General features: G+C 31.8%; 6 protein-coding genes and 1 pseudogene across 7 annotated transcripts, besides 6 other annotated features; 3 read left to right on the top strand and 4 right to left on the bottom strand.

Annotated features, from left to right (window-relative positions):
- Positions 1-7269: part of a mobile genetic element that runs on past the window's edge.
- On the bottom strand, positions 70-543 carry TVAGG3_0899780 (uncharacterized protein; the record flags this gene model as incomplete). Its single annotated transcript, XM_051251251.1, has 1 exon — positions 70-543. The coding sequence occupies one exon, from the start codon at positions 541-543 to the stop codon at positions 70-72; it is 474 nt and encodes a 157-aa protein (XP_051076825.1).
- TVAGG3_0899770 lies at positions 633-4389 on the top strand (annotated as a pseudogene). The gene has a single exon. A coding segment is annotated over exon 1 (3757 nt).
- Positions 4484-5341, bottom strand: TVAGG3_0899760 (uncharacterized protein; the record flags this gene model as incomplete). Its single annotated transcript, XM_051251250.1, has 1 exon — positions 4484-5341. One exon carries the CDS (start codon positions 5339-5341, stop codon positions 4484-4486), a length of 858 nt encoding a protein of 285 aa, XP_051076824.1.
- TVAGG3_0899750 (uncharacterized protein) lies at positions 5671-6105 on the top strand (the record flags this gene model as incomplete). The annotated part of the gene is made up of 1 exon (XM_051251249.1): positions 5671-6105. The coding sequence occupies one exon, from the start codon at positions 5671-5673 to the stop codon at positions 6103-6105; it is 435 nt and encodes a 144-aa protein (XP_051076823.1).
- A 462-nt stretch (positions 7270-7731) lies between the features above and the next one.
- Positions 7732-9816, bottom strand: TVAGG3_0899730 (Chain Y Ribosomal Protein S24e; the record flags this gene model as incomplete). The annotated part of the gene is made up of 1 exon (XM_001304305.2): positions 9337-9759. One exon carries the CDS (start codon positions 9757-9759, stop codon positions 9337-9339), a length of 423 nt encoding a protein of 140 aa, XP_001304306.1.
- A 33-nt stretch (positions 9817-9849) lies between these two features.
- Positions 9850-9887: a mobile genetic element.
- Positions 9888-11061: 1174 nt separating this feature from the next.
- Positions 11062-11098: a mobile genetic element.
- A 327-nt stretch (positions 11099-11425) lies between these two features.
- TVAGG3_0899700 (uncharacterized protein) lies at positions 11426-13324 on the top strand (the record flags this gene model as incomplete). Its single annotated transcript, XM_001304304.1, has 1 exon — positions 11426-13324. The coding sequence occupies one exon, from the start codon at positions 11426-11428 to the stop codon at positions 13322-13324; it is 1899 nt and encodes a 632-aa protein (XP_001304305.1).
- Positions 13325-13557: 233 nt separating this feature from the next.
- Positions 13558-14480: a mobile genetic element.
- Positions 14481-14580: 100 nt separating this feature from the next.
- On the bottom strand, positions 14581-15201 carry TVAGG3_0899680 (protein kinase regulator protein; the record flags this gene model as incomplete). Its single annotated transcript, XM_001304303.1, has 1 exon — positions 14581-15201. One exon carries the CDS (start codon positions 15199-15201, stop codon positions 14581-14583), a length of 621 nt encoding a protein of 206 aa, XP_001304304.1.
- A 711-nt stretch (positions 15202-15912) lies between these two features.
- Positions 15913-16451: a mobile genetic element.
- Positions 16256-18101: part of a mobile genetic element that runs on past the window's edge.

The following is an 18101-nucleotide window of genomic DNA, read 5'->3' as shown; positions in this document are numbered from 1 at the left end:
GAAAAGTTTATACATTGGGGAATTGTTGTAAAATATCGATATGAAGACTAACCAAAAATATATTTTTGCTTAAATAGCTTCAGGGTCTATTTCTTCAACCATTTCACTTCCTTCGTCAATGTCAATAGAAGCTTCTTCAACCTTTGGTAAGAATTTCTGTATAACATCTTTGTTCGTTATTGTCTTCAGAGATGAAGGATAATATTTCACAGATGTTTCACCCTTCTTATATTCTTTCTGTTCGGAAAGATTTAAAGCAATACTGAAGAAGTCAATATTAGAGTTCTTTATAACAGTATAATGAGTATCTTTGACATTCACGAAGAAACTCTTTTGTTTCAAAACTACTGCTAACTCTTGTGAAGTATAACGTTTGCGGTCAATGACGATAGCTAATGGTCTGACATACTGACCAAACTTAGATTCTTTCACAAACTTCTTGTTAAAGATAACATTAACATTTGAAGCATTATTGAACTCATTCTTGATGGCAGTAGCGAGAGCATTGTATGAAAAGAACTTGCAATCTTGCATGTGTTTCATTAAAATAAAAATATTAAATTATTTTGAAAAATAACTTAAAAAAATCTAATCTAATTTTTTCAAAAAATATTTTTTATTTCCTACTAAAGATGTATCGGAAGTTGTCTAAGTTAGAACACTCGGAAATAAAACAACTTCTTACAGAAGCTAATATAGATGTTGCAAAACATTACGCGACAAACAAAAAAGCACTCGCTGACATCCTCAATGACTATAATGGTACAATAAGTTACGATAGAATTCATGAGTTCATAAAGCCGCAACGCGGCGAGGACGAAGTCCATGCAAGAGTATTTCCTTTAAATGACGTTGCTATTGACTTATATCATAGACGTTCAGTACCTCATGAAGTAAGAAGAGAAATGTTTGACATAACAAATGCGAACGTTGGTGAAACAAGAAGAAGAGACGACACACTGAACCAACAGAGAAGAGAGATGTTTAAGAGCGCTATAGAACAAGTTCGCAAAGCTAACGATGTCATTCGTTCCATTGACGACAAACCAAAAGAAGGTGAGAGATGGTTAAAGAAAGATGAAGAGAATAGGAAGAGAAATGTGAAGACAGGCAATAGACTCATTGACTTTAACATCGAAGCTTTAGATGAACCAAACAGAGACTACTTACACAAACATTTCGGTAAGGTTTTCATGAGACTCTTAGAGAAAATTAAAATAAACTCACAACAGAGATGGATGGTATGTTATAAACTTGGTGGAAAGTATGAATGTTCTACGTTAAACCTCAATAATATTGGAACATTACTACATCAGCTCTTGAAGGAGAACTTTATATCAGAGATAGAAGCAAATGCTGCAGGTATTGTTGAAATGCACTATGACTTCTTCTTGACAAACATAAAGAATCTTACCGAAATAAAGATGTATGATTTAACAGAATATGAAGGCTTAACGATGTCAGATGTAAAGAAAGGCAAACCAAAAAAGAGACCATATAGAGATGAAAGCACACTGACAAATGACCAGAAAGCCATTTTGGAAGCTCTTAAGCAAACAGGAAACCCAGCACTTATAGAAAGCTTTTGGAAAGATAATGGTGAAAAGAAGTTTTATAAGAAGAGAAGCGGGCAGTTCTGGAAGTATCTTTGCACATTACCTATAAATCTTGAACGCTACAAAATCTTCAATGAACTGAACAAAAGAACTGCAGCACTTATGACAGAAGACAATTGTTTCGTTTATGCTTGCATTCAGGCTGGAGTAGATGGAGAGACTATTGACCACATGAGAGAAGTCATTCGTGTTAGAGACTTTCCTCAAAGTAAAGTACAAGAAATTTCTGACGCAACAGGTATAGCATTTAATGTTACCATTGGTTATTTCAATGACTCAAGACATAATGAAATAAAGAGATATATACCAAAAGAATGTGAAACTGTTCGAACTATTGACTTACTTCTTGTTGAAGACCACTACATGCTAAATGAAAGATTACCAATGACAACATATTTCATTCGCAACTATATAGAAATTCTCAAAGCTTGTGGTGGAATGAACATTGAGAAACAGATGAAGATTTATACAAAGAGAGAGAACAAATATGTAGTTCGTTATGATAGAACAACACCGTTATGGGATGTTATGAAAACATTGTGGGAGTGCAAATATTTCGAACCTATTTCTTATGGAGAACTTTTCACATATACGACTGACTTATATAAACAGAACCTTGCACCATTTAAAGACTTGTCATATGCTCCAAAGTATTGTGTACAACTGAAGAAGAAAGCCGAGTCAAAAGAAGTAAATAAAGCTAAATGTAAGTTCATTCCTGAGCACGTTTTCTTTGCTGACTTTGAGTGCAGTACCGATGGCTTTCATAAAGCTTTTAACATCTGTTATGACAGTGAAGATGGTTCAGTTAGTGAAAGCATTTGGGGTCAAAACTGTGCAACAGAATTTTTGGAAAGACTTCCTGACAAGAGTTTAATATATTTTCACAACCTCAGTTATGACATAAACTTCATCTTAAGACACATGACAGAAGTGAAAGGAACTCCCATCATTAAAGGTTCACGAACAATGCAAATAACTGGCTTATATAAAGGAAGGGCAATTATTATAAAAGACTCTTACAGTGTTATAAATAAGAAGCTTAAACTATTTCCTGCTATGTTTAACTTACAAACAGGACCGAAAGAAGTATTTCCATATAACTACTACAGCAGTGTTTTGTTAGCAAATGACAACAGAACTGGTGTCATTTCTGAAGCATGTAAGTTTATCCATGATGCAGATACATTCATGAAAACATAGATTCCATCAAAGGTTGCAGAATAGATGAAAACCACTTCGACTTAGAAAAATATAGCACGTTTTACTGCAAACAAGATGTAAGAATTTTAAGAGAAGGTTTTGTTAAGTTCCGCAATGACTTATTGAAAGAGTTTGATTTAAACGTTTATGACTACGTTAGTATTTGTTCTATTGCTAACAAATTGTTTGAGAACAGAGTATACTTCCCGAATGGAAATCTTTATGACCTCTCAAATAAACCAAGAGAATTTATTTCGAGATGCATTCAAGGTGGAAGATGTATGTTGTCAGATAACATGAAACAAAAGAGCAAAAAGAAACTCATTGCTGACTTCGACGCTGTTTCATTATATCCTTCAGCTATAGCAAGATTTATACTTTAGAAGGAATTCCAAAGTATTGAAGAGAATGCTAAGCACAGAGTATCTCATGAGACATTTATTCGATGACCAAAAGGAACCCATTGGTGAAAAGTTTATGTCTGGCTTCTTTGTTCTCATTAAGATAACAGAGATTGGTATACATAGACACTTTCTTTAATAGTTTGTGACCCTGAACTAAATCCAGAACTTAACGTTCCCAGAAGTTCAAACACTTGCTGTTTAATGTATGTTGACCATATAACATTACAAGACCTCATAAAATATCAAGGTGTCAAATGTGAAGTGTTGCAAGGATACTATTACGATGGAAACAGAGATATTAGAATAAGAGATGAAGTAAAGAAGTTGTTTGAGTTAAGGTTAAAGTATAAGAAAGAAGGAAATCCTTTGCAAGAAAATATAAAGCTCATTCTGAACAGTATTTATGGCAAAACTATTCTATCTCCTATTGAGTCAAAAATAACCATAGTAAATGACAAAGATGCTATAAGATATGCCATCAGAAACTACAACCATATAGTGAAGTTCGAAGGTTTGGATGGTTCAGATAAAACTATTTTCAAGCTAACGAAAAGCATTTGCAGACACTTTAACTTCTGTCCACTTGGTGTTAACATTCTGTCTATGTCGAAGAGAATAATGTGTGAAGTATTCTGTACTGCTGAGGACTTAGGAATGGACATCTTTTATAGCGATACGGACAGTATGCATCTCTACAATGAAGATATCCCTCGTTTAGCTGAAGAGTTTGAGAAACGTTATGGAAGAGTTCTCATTGGTAAAAACCTTGGTCAATTTCATAGCGACTTTGCAGAAATCACAAAAGATAAACAAAGTTTAGCATACAAGTCAATATTTTGTGGAAAGAAGACTTACATAGACTTACTCACGAATGATTTAAATGAAGTTGCATTTCACTGCAGAATGAAAGGCGTGAAGCAAGATGTTATTGCTTTAACCGCTAATGAAATGTTTCCTGACTCTGTTCAGTGTTTCTATGATGAAGATAAAGGTTTAATGGTTCCGCAAGGAAAATTTGACAAAGACTCTGAGTTCAGTTTAATGAAACTTTACAAAGCACTTTATGACGGTCAAGAGATTGGATTTGACTTATGTAAGTCTTCTAGTCCTTGCTTTGAAGAGAAGTTTAACTTCTCAATAACGACTAAAACAAGCTTTATTCGTAAGTTGAAGTTCTGAGGTCATTTATTTTTGTCAGCAATGAGGTCATTCGTGATAAAAATAAGCCGCTAGCGGCAAGGGCGAAGCCCATGTGGTCATTTACAATACTGCGATGGTAGAGTTTAAGAGTTGTGCTTCAATGTAGAGACAGTCCTTATGGTCTGGAGGTAAGAACACTGGGCAGTTATGGTCATGAGTGGAGAACATGTCTATCCAAAACTCACGATTGAAGCCAGTTAATTTATAGTATTTAGGGTTAGGAAGTGGTGAAGTTCTTGTATGACCAATGAACTCATTTTCAACTCCCTTACTTAAGTTTGAATATAATATAGCTTGCTTTCTATCCCAAATGCCTGGAAATCTAATTTCGGAAAAATCATTTTTCCTCGGAAGCATTGCATCATAATTGAAAACATTCTTGAAATCATCACTTGGTTCAGAGATTTGAAATCTTATACGTAATGGATTTTCTTTCTTTTTAGCGACTTCATTGAATGGTGAGAATACAATGAATTGACAGTCATGTGTTCCATCTTCATTTGGTACAAACTCGTAATGAAAAGCTATTAATCTTTCTACAATTCCTTCTTCTTTCAGTTGTGCAAGAAACTCACGTAAAGGCTGTAAAGTTTGTACTTCAATGTTAAACTTCTTTTGAAAATTTTCGTAAAATGTAATTATACAGTCTTCTAACGTTGTATCGTCTTTAAAGTATTTGTATATGTGAATGTTTTGGGCGCTTAAAGACTGTTCGTCATTTTCTATCTCGACTTGAAGTATAAAGTCAACCTTTCTGAAAGCACGTGTTATATACATATTTGTTATGCCAATGTACTTCTCTTCATTTATGTTCACAATCCAGTCTGTTGGAAACTTAAACGTTACTCTGTTCCCCTTTATTTTGACGTCAGGGTTTTCACTACTGAACGCAACAGATAAAGGTATTTGTCTATACATTTAATTCGGATAAAAATAAACCATTTACTCTTTCTTTGCTTCAGCTTCTTTAGCTTTTGCTTCAGCTTCTTCTCTAGCTTTCTTCGCCAGCAAACGTGGGTTCTTTTGTCTTCCAGCAGCTAATGCAGCAAGTTTTTTTCACTAAGTTTTCTCTTTGGTCTCTCTGGCTTTTGTTCTTGTTTTTGTTCCTTCAGTTCGGATAAAATTTGCTCACGAATTTCTTTCTTCAATGCTTCAACATCTATGACCCCTTGGGTCTTGTCCGTAGGGCTTGTCTGAGTCATTTGACTGCAGATAAAAAACAAAATTAAAACTTTAACCGATGTAAAATGAGCTTGTCAAAATCAGAGCGAGAGTCTATTATATTAAATGACGCAAGAGGAATACAACATCCTTTCTATTACGTAAGTCAGAGTAAAGATGGTAAAATATACGTAAGAAAAAGAAAGGTTCCATTAGCGAATGCAGAAAGCGACAACATTAAGGTGTATGGCAAGGGTGAAGTCCACGAAGCCCATATAAAACCTTCTGTTCAAACTGAGCCACCAATAGAACCAGAAGAAAAGAAGCCAGATGTACTTTCAATAACGAACCAAGAGCTTATTGCAAAGTTCGTGAATTTCATTGAAAAACAAACCGAGTCAAAGAACCCTGACCCACCAGTGAAAGAAGTTGAGACAAAAGAGAATGTACAGTTCATTGAAAATGTCAAGAAACAACTTCCACCACGAATGCCAAGAAGAAGAGTGAGAATAATGAAGTAAATAGATATTTTTATCCGAAGTAAATACATGCAGAACGAACAGTTAAACGAATTTACTCCAGCAGAGCATATTCATCAGATTCGCTCATATTTCGATATCATAGACAATGCAGTTCAAATTGGTGACACTAATAGAAAATATTCTGACGCAAAGATTCCATCACAACCTGGAACTGCTAAAGATAACACATGGGTAACATTCAATCTCTCACCTCCTGGTGAAAATATGTTGGACCTTTACAATACATTCATTACGTATAAAATGGAAGGTCAATTTATTGTAGATAAAGAAATTGGTTCAGGTTCCAATAAAACAAACCCACCAGGATTTTGGATTGGTTTCGATGACGCTTTCTATGCAGTTGCTGGATATCAAATCCTTGCAAATGGTCGTATCGTATATTCTCAAGACAACGCAAGAGAAGAAGCATATATAACTTCAAACTCACAAACTACCGAACAAATAAAGAAAGTAGATGTTTTCTCAAAGACTCGACATGAAGATGTATGGAGTCATTCGGGAACATGCAGAACAGGACAAATTGTTAGTGGTCCAATTACAGCAGGAAAATCATTTGATTTTAAGCTTCGTTTAAGAATTCCTGTTAGAAGATTCCTTCCATTAGAAGCTATTCGATTTATTCCAGCTTTTGCAGGAAACATTCAGCTTAAAGTAAAGTTCAGTAGCGACGCCTTACAATGCACATCTATATCTGTAAATGTTATCATTGCTTTCAATCCAACTCTTAAAGTTGCATTTGCTTCAGATTCAAATCCACCGACAAATAAATTTGTTCCATGGAATGAACCATTCACTATGATAACGAAGGCAGTAGAAGCTAGTGGAACAGTTACTATTACAACTGTAAACCAGCAACTATTTCGAACAAAGATGGATTTTAATGAATGTTTCATTCATCCAAAGTCATTCTCTTTAGACCCTAACATTTATACAGAACTTGTAGAACATTATACAAACGAGGCTTTATGTTTTCCTGTTAAAGTTATGGATTGGATTCCTATGGACGGTTCATTCTCAAAGAATACAGATAGTTCAAGTGCAACATTTACAGCAGCTTATACGCCTATTAATGTTAAAAGTATTTGGGCACTATTTAGAAAGAAAGACAACTATTATGTTAATTTTGAGAACCCTAAGTTTAAAAAAAATGCTATTCCTACCAGCGGCCGATAGTCATTTATGTTTGATTTGTCATTTATAGATGTTTCATAAAATTAATTTTTATGGATAAACAATTTTTGGCGGGCTGACATCTGATTTGCTATCCTTTCTGATTTTATTTGAACAATTCATTTGAATTTTGAATACACTGAATTTCATCTAGTTTTGGGACTGTAATATTGCAAATTAAATTTGATATTTTTATTTGAGCCTTAATTCATAAAAAGAATCAATGATTCAAATAGTCATACTATTGAGTAATTAAAGACATCTCCACAATTAATAGAAATAAGAAAATATTTTGTTTTGATTAAAATCTCAAGAAATCAATTCGAATCAACAAATATGATCAGGATAGATTTCATAGATGACTCTTTCCAAGTTGATTTCTATTAATTCGTTTTTGTGCATAAGTTTTATTGTAAAATCTGGAGAATTTGTCAAAATTGATTGATTATAAAAATGGGAAAATGACTGAAGCCATGAATCAAATTTCCATTTCTAATGACGAGCGTGATTTCTTGCGATATGATATGCATATTGATCTGCTTACCAAGTTATCAATTGTTCGTCTAATTCTTCTCCACATTATTTTACTATTAATTCCTTTAATAATGACAAAATTTTTTCCGAAAAGAATTAAATTGCAGAGAATACACATAAACCAGCCATTATACACAACTGAAGCCGTTAAACAATTTTCATTCTTCATTAATAACTTAAATTCGATGCATGATAGTTATATATTATCATATAATTTAGTATTAAATTCATCAAACATATCGAGCATCAACTTTACAGCAATTTTTCACTCCGAAAATTCGATGAAAAAAAAGAATGATCTTACAAAAAGAATGAATTGGAGAGCAAATCAATCATCATTGCTTTTACATTCAGGGTACTTCCAAAATACTAAATCAATGAGTTGTACATTGTTTTTTCCAGATTTTATTGAAATTAAAACAATTTATTGCTGGATAGAATTCACTACATCGGCAGTTGAGATGTTTCACATTCTAATTCGCATGTCATATCAACTGATTTTATATTGTTTATACAAATATTTAAGAAAAGAAATGAAAAAGAAAGGATACAAGTGTAAAGAGCAGTTGAGCACAAGGTTTTACATACAGATTATGCTATTTCTACTCTTCCCAATTGATATAACTCGAAAATTTTTAAATCATATTCTAATACGTATTACAAAAGGCATTTTTAGTACAATTTCCGAGTTTATTAGCTCAATTGTAATGATGATGTTTCTATGCGAGCAGGTTAACTATAATTCTCAGATAAAAAGCGTTATGGTTTTGATTAATTCAATATCAACATTTTCTTTTACGATTTTCTCGGTATGCGAATCTATATATAACTCATCTATTGCTGGTTTCGATGAACAGACCAACTTTTCGATATATTTGTTTATAATTGTAACTTTTGCATCATTTATTTTAATTTTCTTAGCTCATAACTTCGTAGACCCTGATCATGAGTACTATGTAGCTATATATTCATCAATTCTCATAATTAACAACTTATCTATACTTTTTAACCATTTCTTGAAACAAATAGAACTCCATTCATCGTTTCGAGATTTAAGCGAACCATTTTATCTGACAAACTTTCTTGTAATTGCTATTTTGCTGACAATTATCCATTCTCCAATAGATAATTCATTTGTTATCGATGGAGGACTGCAAGAATTCAAGAACCAGAAAAAGTTAAGATCGTTATACCAGAAGCAAGAAAATGTCAGCCAAGATATTCCAAATTCCACATCTCTATTCTCAGATTCAGATTAATTTGTATTTCTTTACGAATAAATGTTTATTGTTTATGTATTATTAATCAAAAATCTCATCAATATACAAAAATTAAAAAAATAAATGGGAAATTAGACAAGAAAAAGAAAAAACCTATTGAATGATATCTATTCACAATCATTGTGTATTTTTGAATGCTCAAAGAGTAAAGCTGACTTTTGATTTTCTATTTCATTTCAATGTAAAATTAAAAGATAGTAAGACGAATATTCATTAATGAATGAGTTTAGTGGGATCCAAGTTCCTCCTTACGCTGCTGGCGGCGGATCTTGTGTGCTTCAGCACGTTTGCCTGAGCCCCAAACCTTAACTTTTTGGCGGCGGGCGTTCTTACGCATACGGCGTGTAACTTTGCCCTTTTCGGCAAGACCAGCCTTGATTAAGCGGTGCTTTGGCTCTGTCTTCTTAAGAGCATCGATGGAATCGTAAATGAAGCCGAAACCAGTTGTATGGCCACCACCGAACTTTGTTTCGAGGCCGAAAATGACAACGAGGTCCTTGTTGGCCTTGAGGCGAGATGCGACTTCATCCTTGATTTCGTCACGGGTTGGGGCCTTAGCGCCGAGGTGCTGCATATCAACAACAAATTGCTTGCGGTCGAGGAGTTTGTTGACGATGTACTTGCGAATGTGAAGGGTGACCTTGGACATTCAAAAAAGGCCGCACAAATACACGAACGTTAGGAGTCACTTTTTCTTCAATTAGCCACATTGGACATAAATCAATAAATTTATTAGAATTGTTGTAAACAGAAATTCATCAAAAGTGACACCTCAGAAAAGCTAAAATATTGAATTTTTGGAACTTTTGATAGAGCACGTTTTTAAATATTAATTAAAGTAAATGTATATGTTGTAAAGATTCTTTTTAATAAAAAATAAAATTTTGAAGAAGAACACAAAATCTTCTGAAAAATAATATCACATAAACTCATATTATTTTCTAATATATAACTATTTTATATAAAAATCAAATTCAATGATCTTAAAAGCGAAGGATAAACCTCAAAATTTACGAATATAATGAGTGAGAATATAATGCTTATCTATCATAAAACCATATGAAATATCAATTTTTGCTTTACGCCTAATTTTTGACGACAATTAGCAAAAAATGTTAAATGTTAACACTCAGTCCATTTGAATATGAAAAATAAAATTGACTTTGATTAAATGTTTTTATTTATCATGCAATTCTTCTTGCGACCAAAGATTTGAATAAAATTTCAAAAAATAAGATAGCTTAAAAAATAATATACGGTAGTGTTTACTAATAGATGAATAGTATATAAATTCTATTAAAATGGATTTGATCCAAAAAAATATAAAACCAAAAATAATTGTTATAATTTAAATGAAGAAGTAATTTAAAACGATTTTATTTATGATCAAATTTTATATATTTTTTTGGATCAAATCCATTTTAATAGAATTTATATACTATTCATCTATTAGTAAACACTACCGTATATTTTTTTAAGCTATCTTATTTTTTGAAATTTTATTCAAATCTTTGGTCGCAAGAAGAATTGCATGATAAATAAAAACATTTAATCAAAGTCAATTTTATTTTTCATATTCAAATGGACTGAGTGTTAACATTTAACATTTTTTGCTAATTGTCGTCAAAAATTAGGCGTAAAGCAAAAATTGATATTTCATATGGTTTTATGATAGATAAGCATTATATTCTCACTCATTATATTCGTAAATTTTGAGGTTTATCCTTCGCTTTTAAGATCATTGAATTTGATTTTTATATAAAATAGTTATATATTAGAAAATAATATGAGTTTATGTGATATTATTTTTCAGAAGATTTCATTCTATATGCCTATGAAAAGTACTCTCAAAACTAACTTTTCCTAATTATAATTAAATCTAGAATATTGTATTATGCTTAGTATTATTTCATTTTTCTCATTCAATTTAGAATTTACAAATGTCAAAAAATTGAGAGCTGTCACTTTTGATGAATTTCTGTTTATTACAGAATAATAATGTATATGAAAAGTGGTATGTAAAAATTCAATTTGTCATGATTTGTGAATCAGGGAAAAATCAAAAATTGCAATTCAATTCTTTAAGCATGAAGGATATAATTCCAAACAACAATTTAGAGGATTCAATAAGTCATTTGGGATGAAATTAAATAAATACCAAAAATTATCAGAATCAATTTTGATTTTCTTCACGTGATATTCTAATGGACGATTGCCCTCAATGTATACATAACTTGTGTAGCAAACATAGTCGCTATACTGATGAGTTTTTTTATGCAGAAGGCAAATTTAGAAAAAAGTCACTTTTTATAATTATGAAAAATTCAAATGATAATATTTTTTCAACCAAAGAGAAATACGCAGTATTTATTACACACCTTCCAAAAGAGGCTCCACCAGATGGTGTAATACGGTGGGTAAAAGATATAGTTTCTCGTCGATATAGTAAAGAAATTAATATTTCAAACAAAATATATCTAGGCGACGGAATAACATTCACAGTTGACGATCAATTTCAATTTGAAATGATATTATTGATGAATGGATCTACAATGCATGATATTCCAATTTGGATTCTAAAATTACCTTGCGAAATGACATTATTAGCTACAACATTTAGACAAATCTTTGAAAAGTCAATTTCTGGAACTTCACTTGATTTTAGTAATCTTGCGGCCAAGTTTTTAAGTGTTCAAGCAAATTCCGAAAATATTGACTTCTCTTCCCGCTGGTTTGTCGAATATATGTTTTACAGAATCGCAGTCGAAGCCGAAGAGCGTAAAACAAAAATAGTTTCTTTAAATTTAAGTTCAAATAAAATTAATAACGTGAAAACATGGAATCCTTATTATAAATTCTTACCAGATCTATCAGAAATATACTTCAACAACAATATATTTACAGAACAACCCGATAATACCGGTTTAAACATCAATTTTATCACAAATCTTCCAAGTACATCAACAGCTGTTAATTACGCACCGTCATCTGGCTCAAAGCCAGTAAAGAAGTGGGATTCGCATAATACTTTTAATAAAAAACCACAAAAGAATATTAAAGATGATTGGAATGCTCCAGATAATGTAAATGTGCAAGAAAACAATTGGGGAGATGACAATGACTCATGGGGATTCAATGGAAACAAGCCAAATAAGCAAAATAAGACTTTTGATTCGAACAAACAGGGATGGCCAGGAATTAGCCAGGGATGGGGTCAAAACCAGAATCAGAATTGGGGACAGAATTCAAACTGGTCACAGCCAGGTCAAGATCAAGGGTGGGGACAAGATCCAAACCAAAATTCCGGCTGGGGACAGAATCAGAACCAAAACTCTGGTTGGGGACAAAACCAGAATCAAAGCCAAGGCTGGAACCAAAATTCAAACCAAAATTGGGGGCAAAATCAGAACCAGATTCAAAATTGGAACTCAAACCAGAACCAATTCCAAAACCAAAACACGGGATGGGGCTCAAACCAAGGTTGGGGTAACCAGAATTCATTTCAGAACCAAAATCAAAACCAAGGCTGGAATACAAATCAGTATCAAGGATGGAATGCTCCAAATCAAAATACTAACCAGGGATGGCCCAATCAAAACCAAAACATGAACCAAAATTGGCCTTCGAACCAAAGTTTTAACTCAAATCCAAATCAAACCCAAGGCTGGGGACCGAATCCAAGCCAGAACCAAAATTGGGGCCAGACACAAAATCAAGGCTGGAATTCCAACCAAAGCCAAGGCTGGGGACCAAATCAAAATCAGAATCAGGGCTGGGACAACAACCAATCCCAAAATCAAAGATGGGGATCAAACCAGAATCAAAACCAAGGCTGGGGGTCCAATCAGAACCAAAACTGGAATTCAAATCCAAATTCAGGTTGGGGAGCCGACCAAAATCAGAACCAAGGCTGGAATTCCAATCCGAACCAGAGCCAGAATCAAGGCTGGGGATCAAATCAGAGCCAAAACTGGAATTCTGGTCAAAGTTCGAATTCTGGCTGGAATCAACCAAATCAGAACCAAGGCCCAAGTTCTGGGTGGGGCCAAAGTTTCTCTCCTCCTCCGACAAATTTGCCTTCAGCAACTCCAGTCAACGTTTCTGGGACTTTATTCGGAAACAATCCTCCTCCAACACAACCAGCTGATCCTTCTATGCTGCCACAAAGCGTTGACCCTTCAACTATTCCTGAAGTAGAACCAATCTTTTCATAAATAATATTTTTTGTTTTGTTTGTTCTTATAAAGCTAAAATCATATGATTTGTTACTACATACAACTTTTCGAATGCAAAATATCAATTTGAATAGCTTATTGGAATCTTTTTATGAGATGATTTTTTTTGATATCATTTTATTAAAATTAAAAACATTCGAAATTTTCATATTACAGGAATACATATGGAACAAACCATCAGGCAAGATAAATTCCATTATTTGCGTTTTGATAAAGGTAACTAAACTCCTTTCGCCGATCCGATTTGCTCCATATTTAAAATATAGCTTGCATATGTAGAAGAAAAGCTAATTTTGAAGTACGCCCGAAATCCACCAACAGGATTTCGAGCTACTAAAAAGGTACTTTTAAATGTGATTTTTTTTATAAAAAATTAAATTTATTTTAAGATCAGACTAAAAACTAATTTTATGGAAAATCTATATCGACAAATTTATTACTTATTGGGTATATAGAATTTTTGATTATGGCGATTATGTCTGATATGCTTCCAATAAGCCAAAACACATTTCATACTGATTTCTATAAAAGGTATCTTTATTATAGAAGTGTAAGCTATATCTGTTTGTTTTTTTATTATAACAAATTCAAAATTCTCTTATAAGGACTAGATGAAATCTGTATTATTAAATCATTAGCTAAATGAAGGTTCAAATAGAAAGTAAATATCAATTTATATGATACTGAAACCAAATAGTTCTTTTAATAAAAGATAACACGCTGAAAATTATTGAGTATTTGCAAATCTCAAAAATCTATTGGTGAATTTGGCTCAACTTTTAAAATTATAACATCCATATCAAATCATAAAAGCAGACAAAAATTAAAGCCAAACCTATCGGCCAATTTTTTTTTGATATTTTGATTTTTGAGGTATACTTTTAAAAGTGGATTTAAAGCACTGATGAAAAAACATTAACTTCTGTCGTTATGATTATTGATTTAGACAATAATGATTTTAATCTTTGATTATCAAAACACTAAAGTCATCTTTTTAACATTTGCTTGGTAGCATTAACTCAAGTCTAAAGTACTATTTTATGTGGCACTCTTAGAATTTTTGTATTCATTGTACACGCTGAAATAGTACCATTAAAGTTATGGCGGACTTTCAAAAAATAGTTTGGTCACCTTTGTTTTGATTCTGATTGAGTGATTTTTCCAGAAATTTTGACTGAGGAAACTTTATAACATATAAAATACAAGCTATTTCATACAAAAAACAATAAACAATTTTATTTATTCCATTTTGGATCTGATGGTTTTGGATCTTCTATCTTAAATCCGAATAATCGTAATTGTGGTTTCGGTGGAAGTCTATCTGGCTCATATGATTGCTGAACTTCAGGATATTGCTTTAAAAATTTCATTATATAAGAAGATCCGAACGCCGAACCATCAATTTGAGAGCATATTTGATTTTCTGCATGATAAACATCGCCACAAAAAGGACAGTACATATACAAACACCCTTCTCCGAGTGATTCTGATAATCCTATTGGCAAACATTGTCTATTACAGTTCACATTCGGACATCTATCGTAATCATTGTTTTCGTATTTCTTTTTTAGCTTTTCTAAACCCGCTTTTTCCATTATGAATCGTGAATGTATTAATCCGTATAATCTAATGCCTAAATCATCTATATTTTCATCAAGATCGTAGCGTATGCGATTTTCAGGAGGTATGTAATCTCCTTTAATATATTCTAAAACTTTTTTATAATTCGGAACTTTTTTAGGGAAACCAAACAAATTGAACTGATCTTTTATATACTCCATTTCAACCCGTATGAAATACTTCCCTATAGGATGCTTTGTAAGAAACCAGGTAATCCATGACTTGTCTTCATTCATTAAAAAAATTAAATGAAAAATTTCAATTCAAAAAAATTTTTAACCAAAGAAAACGTCTGAAATTGAATCTCTTTAATTCCCAAATGAGGAACAAAGCGGAATAAACTCACAGGGTTGTAAAACAAGTTTTTCATTGATTTCCACGCGTTAATTCCTTACTCTGACATGATTTCAAAATTGTTTTTTGAATTATTTAAGAGTTATTGCCAAATCAACAATTAAAACTAACGTTTTATGGAATTGTTAGATGAATTCCATCATTTTAATGAACTAATCTTCAGTTCAAAATGAACTCAATTTGAATAAGAATATTAATGGTGTTTTAATTATACAAATGCATCATACACGCAAAATAATATGTACCCCATGACTCATATTTCTGAATTTACAATTTTTAAACCCGAACCCATTAATTATTTCGTGAAAAAAGTAACTAATTTTGAACAATATTCGCCTTGATTCATCTCAATTTTAACATACTCCTTTGTTCATAAAGAAATCTAAGCAGCAAGTAAAGTAGTATATGTTGATGGGTTTTGTGACTTTTTTTGTAAACGTAAGAATTCATACAATATCGAGCGATTTTGTATCATTTTTTTAACATATGAAGTAAAAAATGTATGATTCTTACGGTTTTTATTCTTACATTTTTGAATAAATCAAGATTTAAAAAATTTTCAAAATTGTAAGACATTTACACTCAGCCCATACATAATGAAATAAAAAATAAAATTTTTTTAAAAAATAAACTTTAAAAATTCATGTCTTACGAAAAATTAAAACTTAGTTATGTTTATTATTTTATTTTTTTATTTTGTATGAAATGAGCGTCAAAACTAACAACGTTAAAAAATTAGGATTCACAAACGAGGAAATAAAGGATATATTAGAGGAGGTGGGTTATGAAGTTGATAAATATTATTTAAGAAATTGTCAAAAATTTGCCGGGTTATTAAATGATTTAGATTATGATGGAAAAATGAATAAAGATGATGTTATAAATTTCTTATATCCCACATCTGAAGAAGAAAAACCTAAAGAACCTGATGTTTTCCCCGAATATTATGAAGAACGGATTAAAGATGATGAATACAATGAAATTGAAAGACTGAAAAAAATAAGAGATGAAATAGATGAAAAAATTAAGGAATTAAGAGAAGTTGAAAAATATAATGAAAATGAAGTAGAGGGTTTAATGAATATCCCAGCTTCAGAATCAGAAGTTCAGAAATCTCATGAAGAAAGATATAAAAATTATGTCTCAGAATCAACACAAAATTTATTAGATGGTGAAATAGACGAAACACTTTCAGAAGAAGGTACTAAATTTATTCGTAAACATAAGTTACAATTTATTGATAATGAAGAATACCCCTGTATCCTACTTTCACCACCTTTAGATTCCGAAAAATTCAAAAAAGCTCTTAAAAACGTGACATATGCAACTAATACGATTAAGAAAGAAGATCATGATATTTACACAATTATTATTTAAATAAATGCACGGGTGTTGATAAAATTTTTGATTTATTAGATAAAATATCAAAAAAACCATTGGAACCTATAAAATTTTGTGTGATTGTGGTTTCATTATTGAAGATACTAATAATGTTTCATATGAAAGAACAGCACCGAAGGAAGACGAAGTTGAAAGGTCTATACCATTCGTTATTAAGAACATAAAAGATATGAAAACGTATAAGCATTATATTTATTCATTTATTTCAGAAAAAATGGAAGCAACCCATAAAACATCTTCTCATCATTTTATAGCTATTCATACAATTCCTTTTCAAAGTTGTGAAATTAAATAAGACAGGAATTAGATTTAATGTATCGGTACGCATTCTTGAGTAAATTAAAATGTATTCGTCACGTCGCGGATGATAAAAATTTATGTGTTCTTAATTCATTTTATGGGCTTTAAAAAATAAAGTTTATTTTATTTATTTTTTAATTTTTTATTCTTACATAAATGAACAAAAACGGAACAGCTAAAATGAATGATAATCAAATTAGAGCAGAAGGTAGAAGGTTATTTAAACGCTTCTATAACATTCCTGATGGTGTTAATCCTAAAACTCGTAGAAGCTATTTAAATGAAGCAATAGATGCCTATGAAGGGTTTAACATTTCATCAGAAAGTGAGAGATTAGCGAGAATGTTAAATGTTAATATTGATTTCTATTATTGTGATCCTCAACCAGAAGACGTGGACATAAATAAGGTAGACTTTCCATTAGTGGAATCAATAATGATAGATCCAGAATTTGAAACAGTAAATATTTTATTAACACAGAGTCCATGTGGAAAACTTCACGCTGACAGAATAACAGACGTTGAAGCACTCACCGGCTATAAAGTTTGTCCATATTGTAAAGAAGAAGTTTATTCTATCCGCGATGATCCAAAGGAAAAACCAAGAAGATTTTTAAAGCATTGTGAGAAATGTAAAGAAAATAATGGGAGATTAATTCAAGACGTTCAGTTGCAAAAGACACAGCAACCATATGCACCACACATTATGAAACAGAAGATATATCAGTGGTTATTAGCTCACAATTTGCAGAAATATTATAAACCGACAAGATATTATATTACTTTTGACTTTGAAACATTAGAGACTAAAGAAGAATTACAACTTTCTGAGTGTGCAACTTTGAATGCTTACTTAAAACCATTCATGGTATCATCAACGGTTAAATTAAATGATAAACATATACGAGGAATTTTGCTTAACTTCGAGTGATTCTTTTATTTCTGATTGGATTGAGTTTTTATTTTCAACCTGTTCATTAGTTGCTAAATCAAATATTGAACAATATGAAGAATTATTGAAGCCGCAAACGGTGGGGACTTTGTCTCATACATTAAATGAAAAACAGAAGGAAGCATTTAAA

Source organism: Trichomonas vaginalis, chromosome I, assembly GCF_026262505.1.
Source record: "Trichomonas vaginalis G3 chromosome I, whole genome shotgun sequence".
NCBI lineage: Eukaryota > Parabasalia > Trichomonadida > Trichomonadidae > Trichomonas > Trichomonas vaginalis.
The sequence above is the reverse complement of the archived record's forward strand: the minus strand, read 5'-3'. Positions and strand labels throughout refer to the sequence as shown.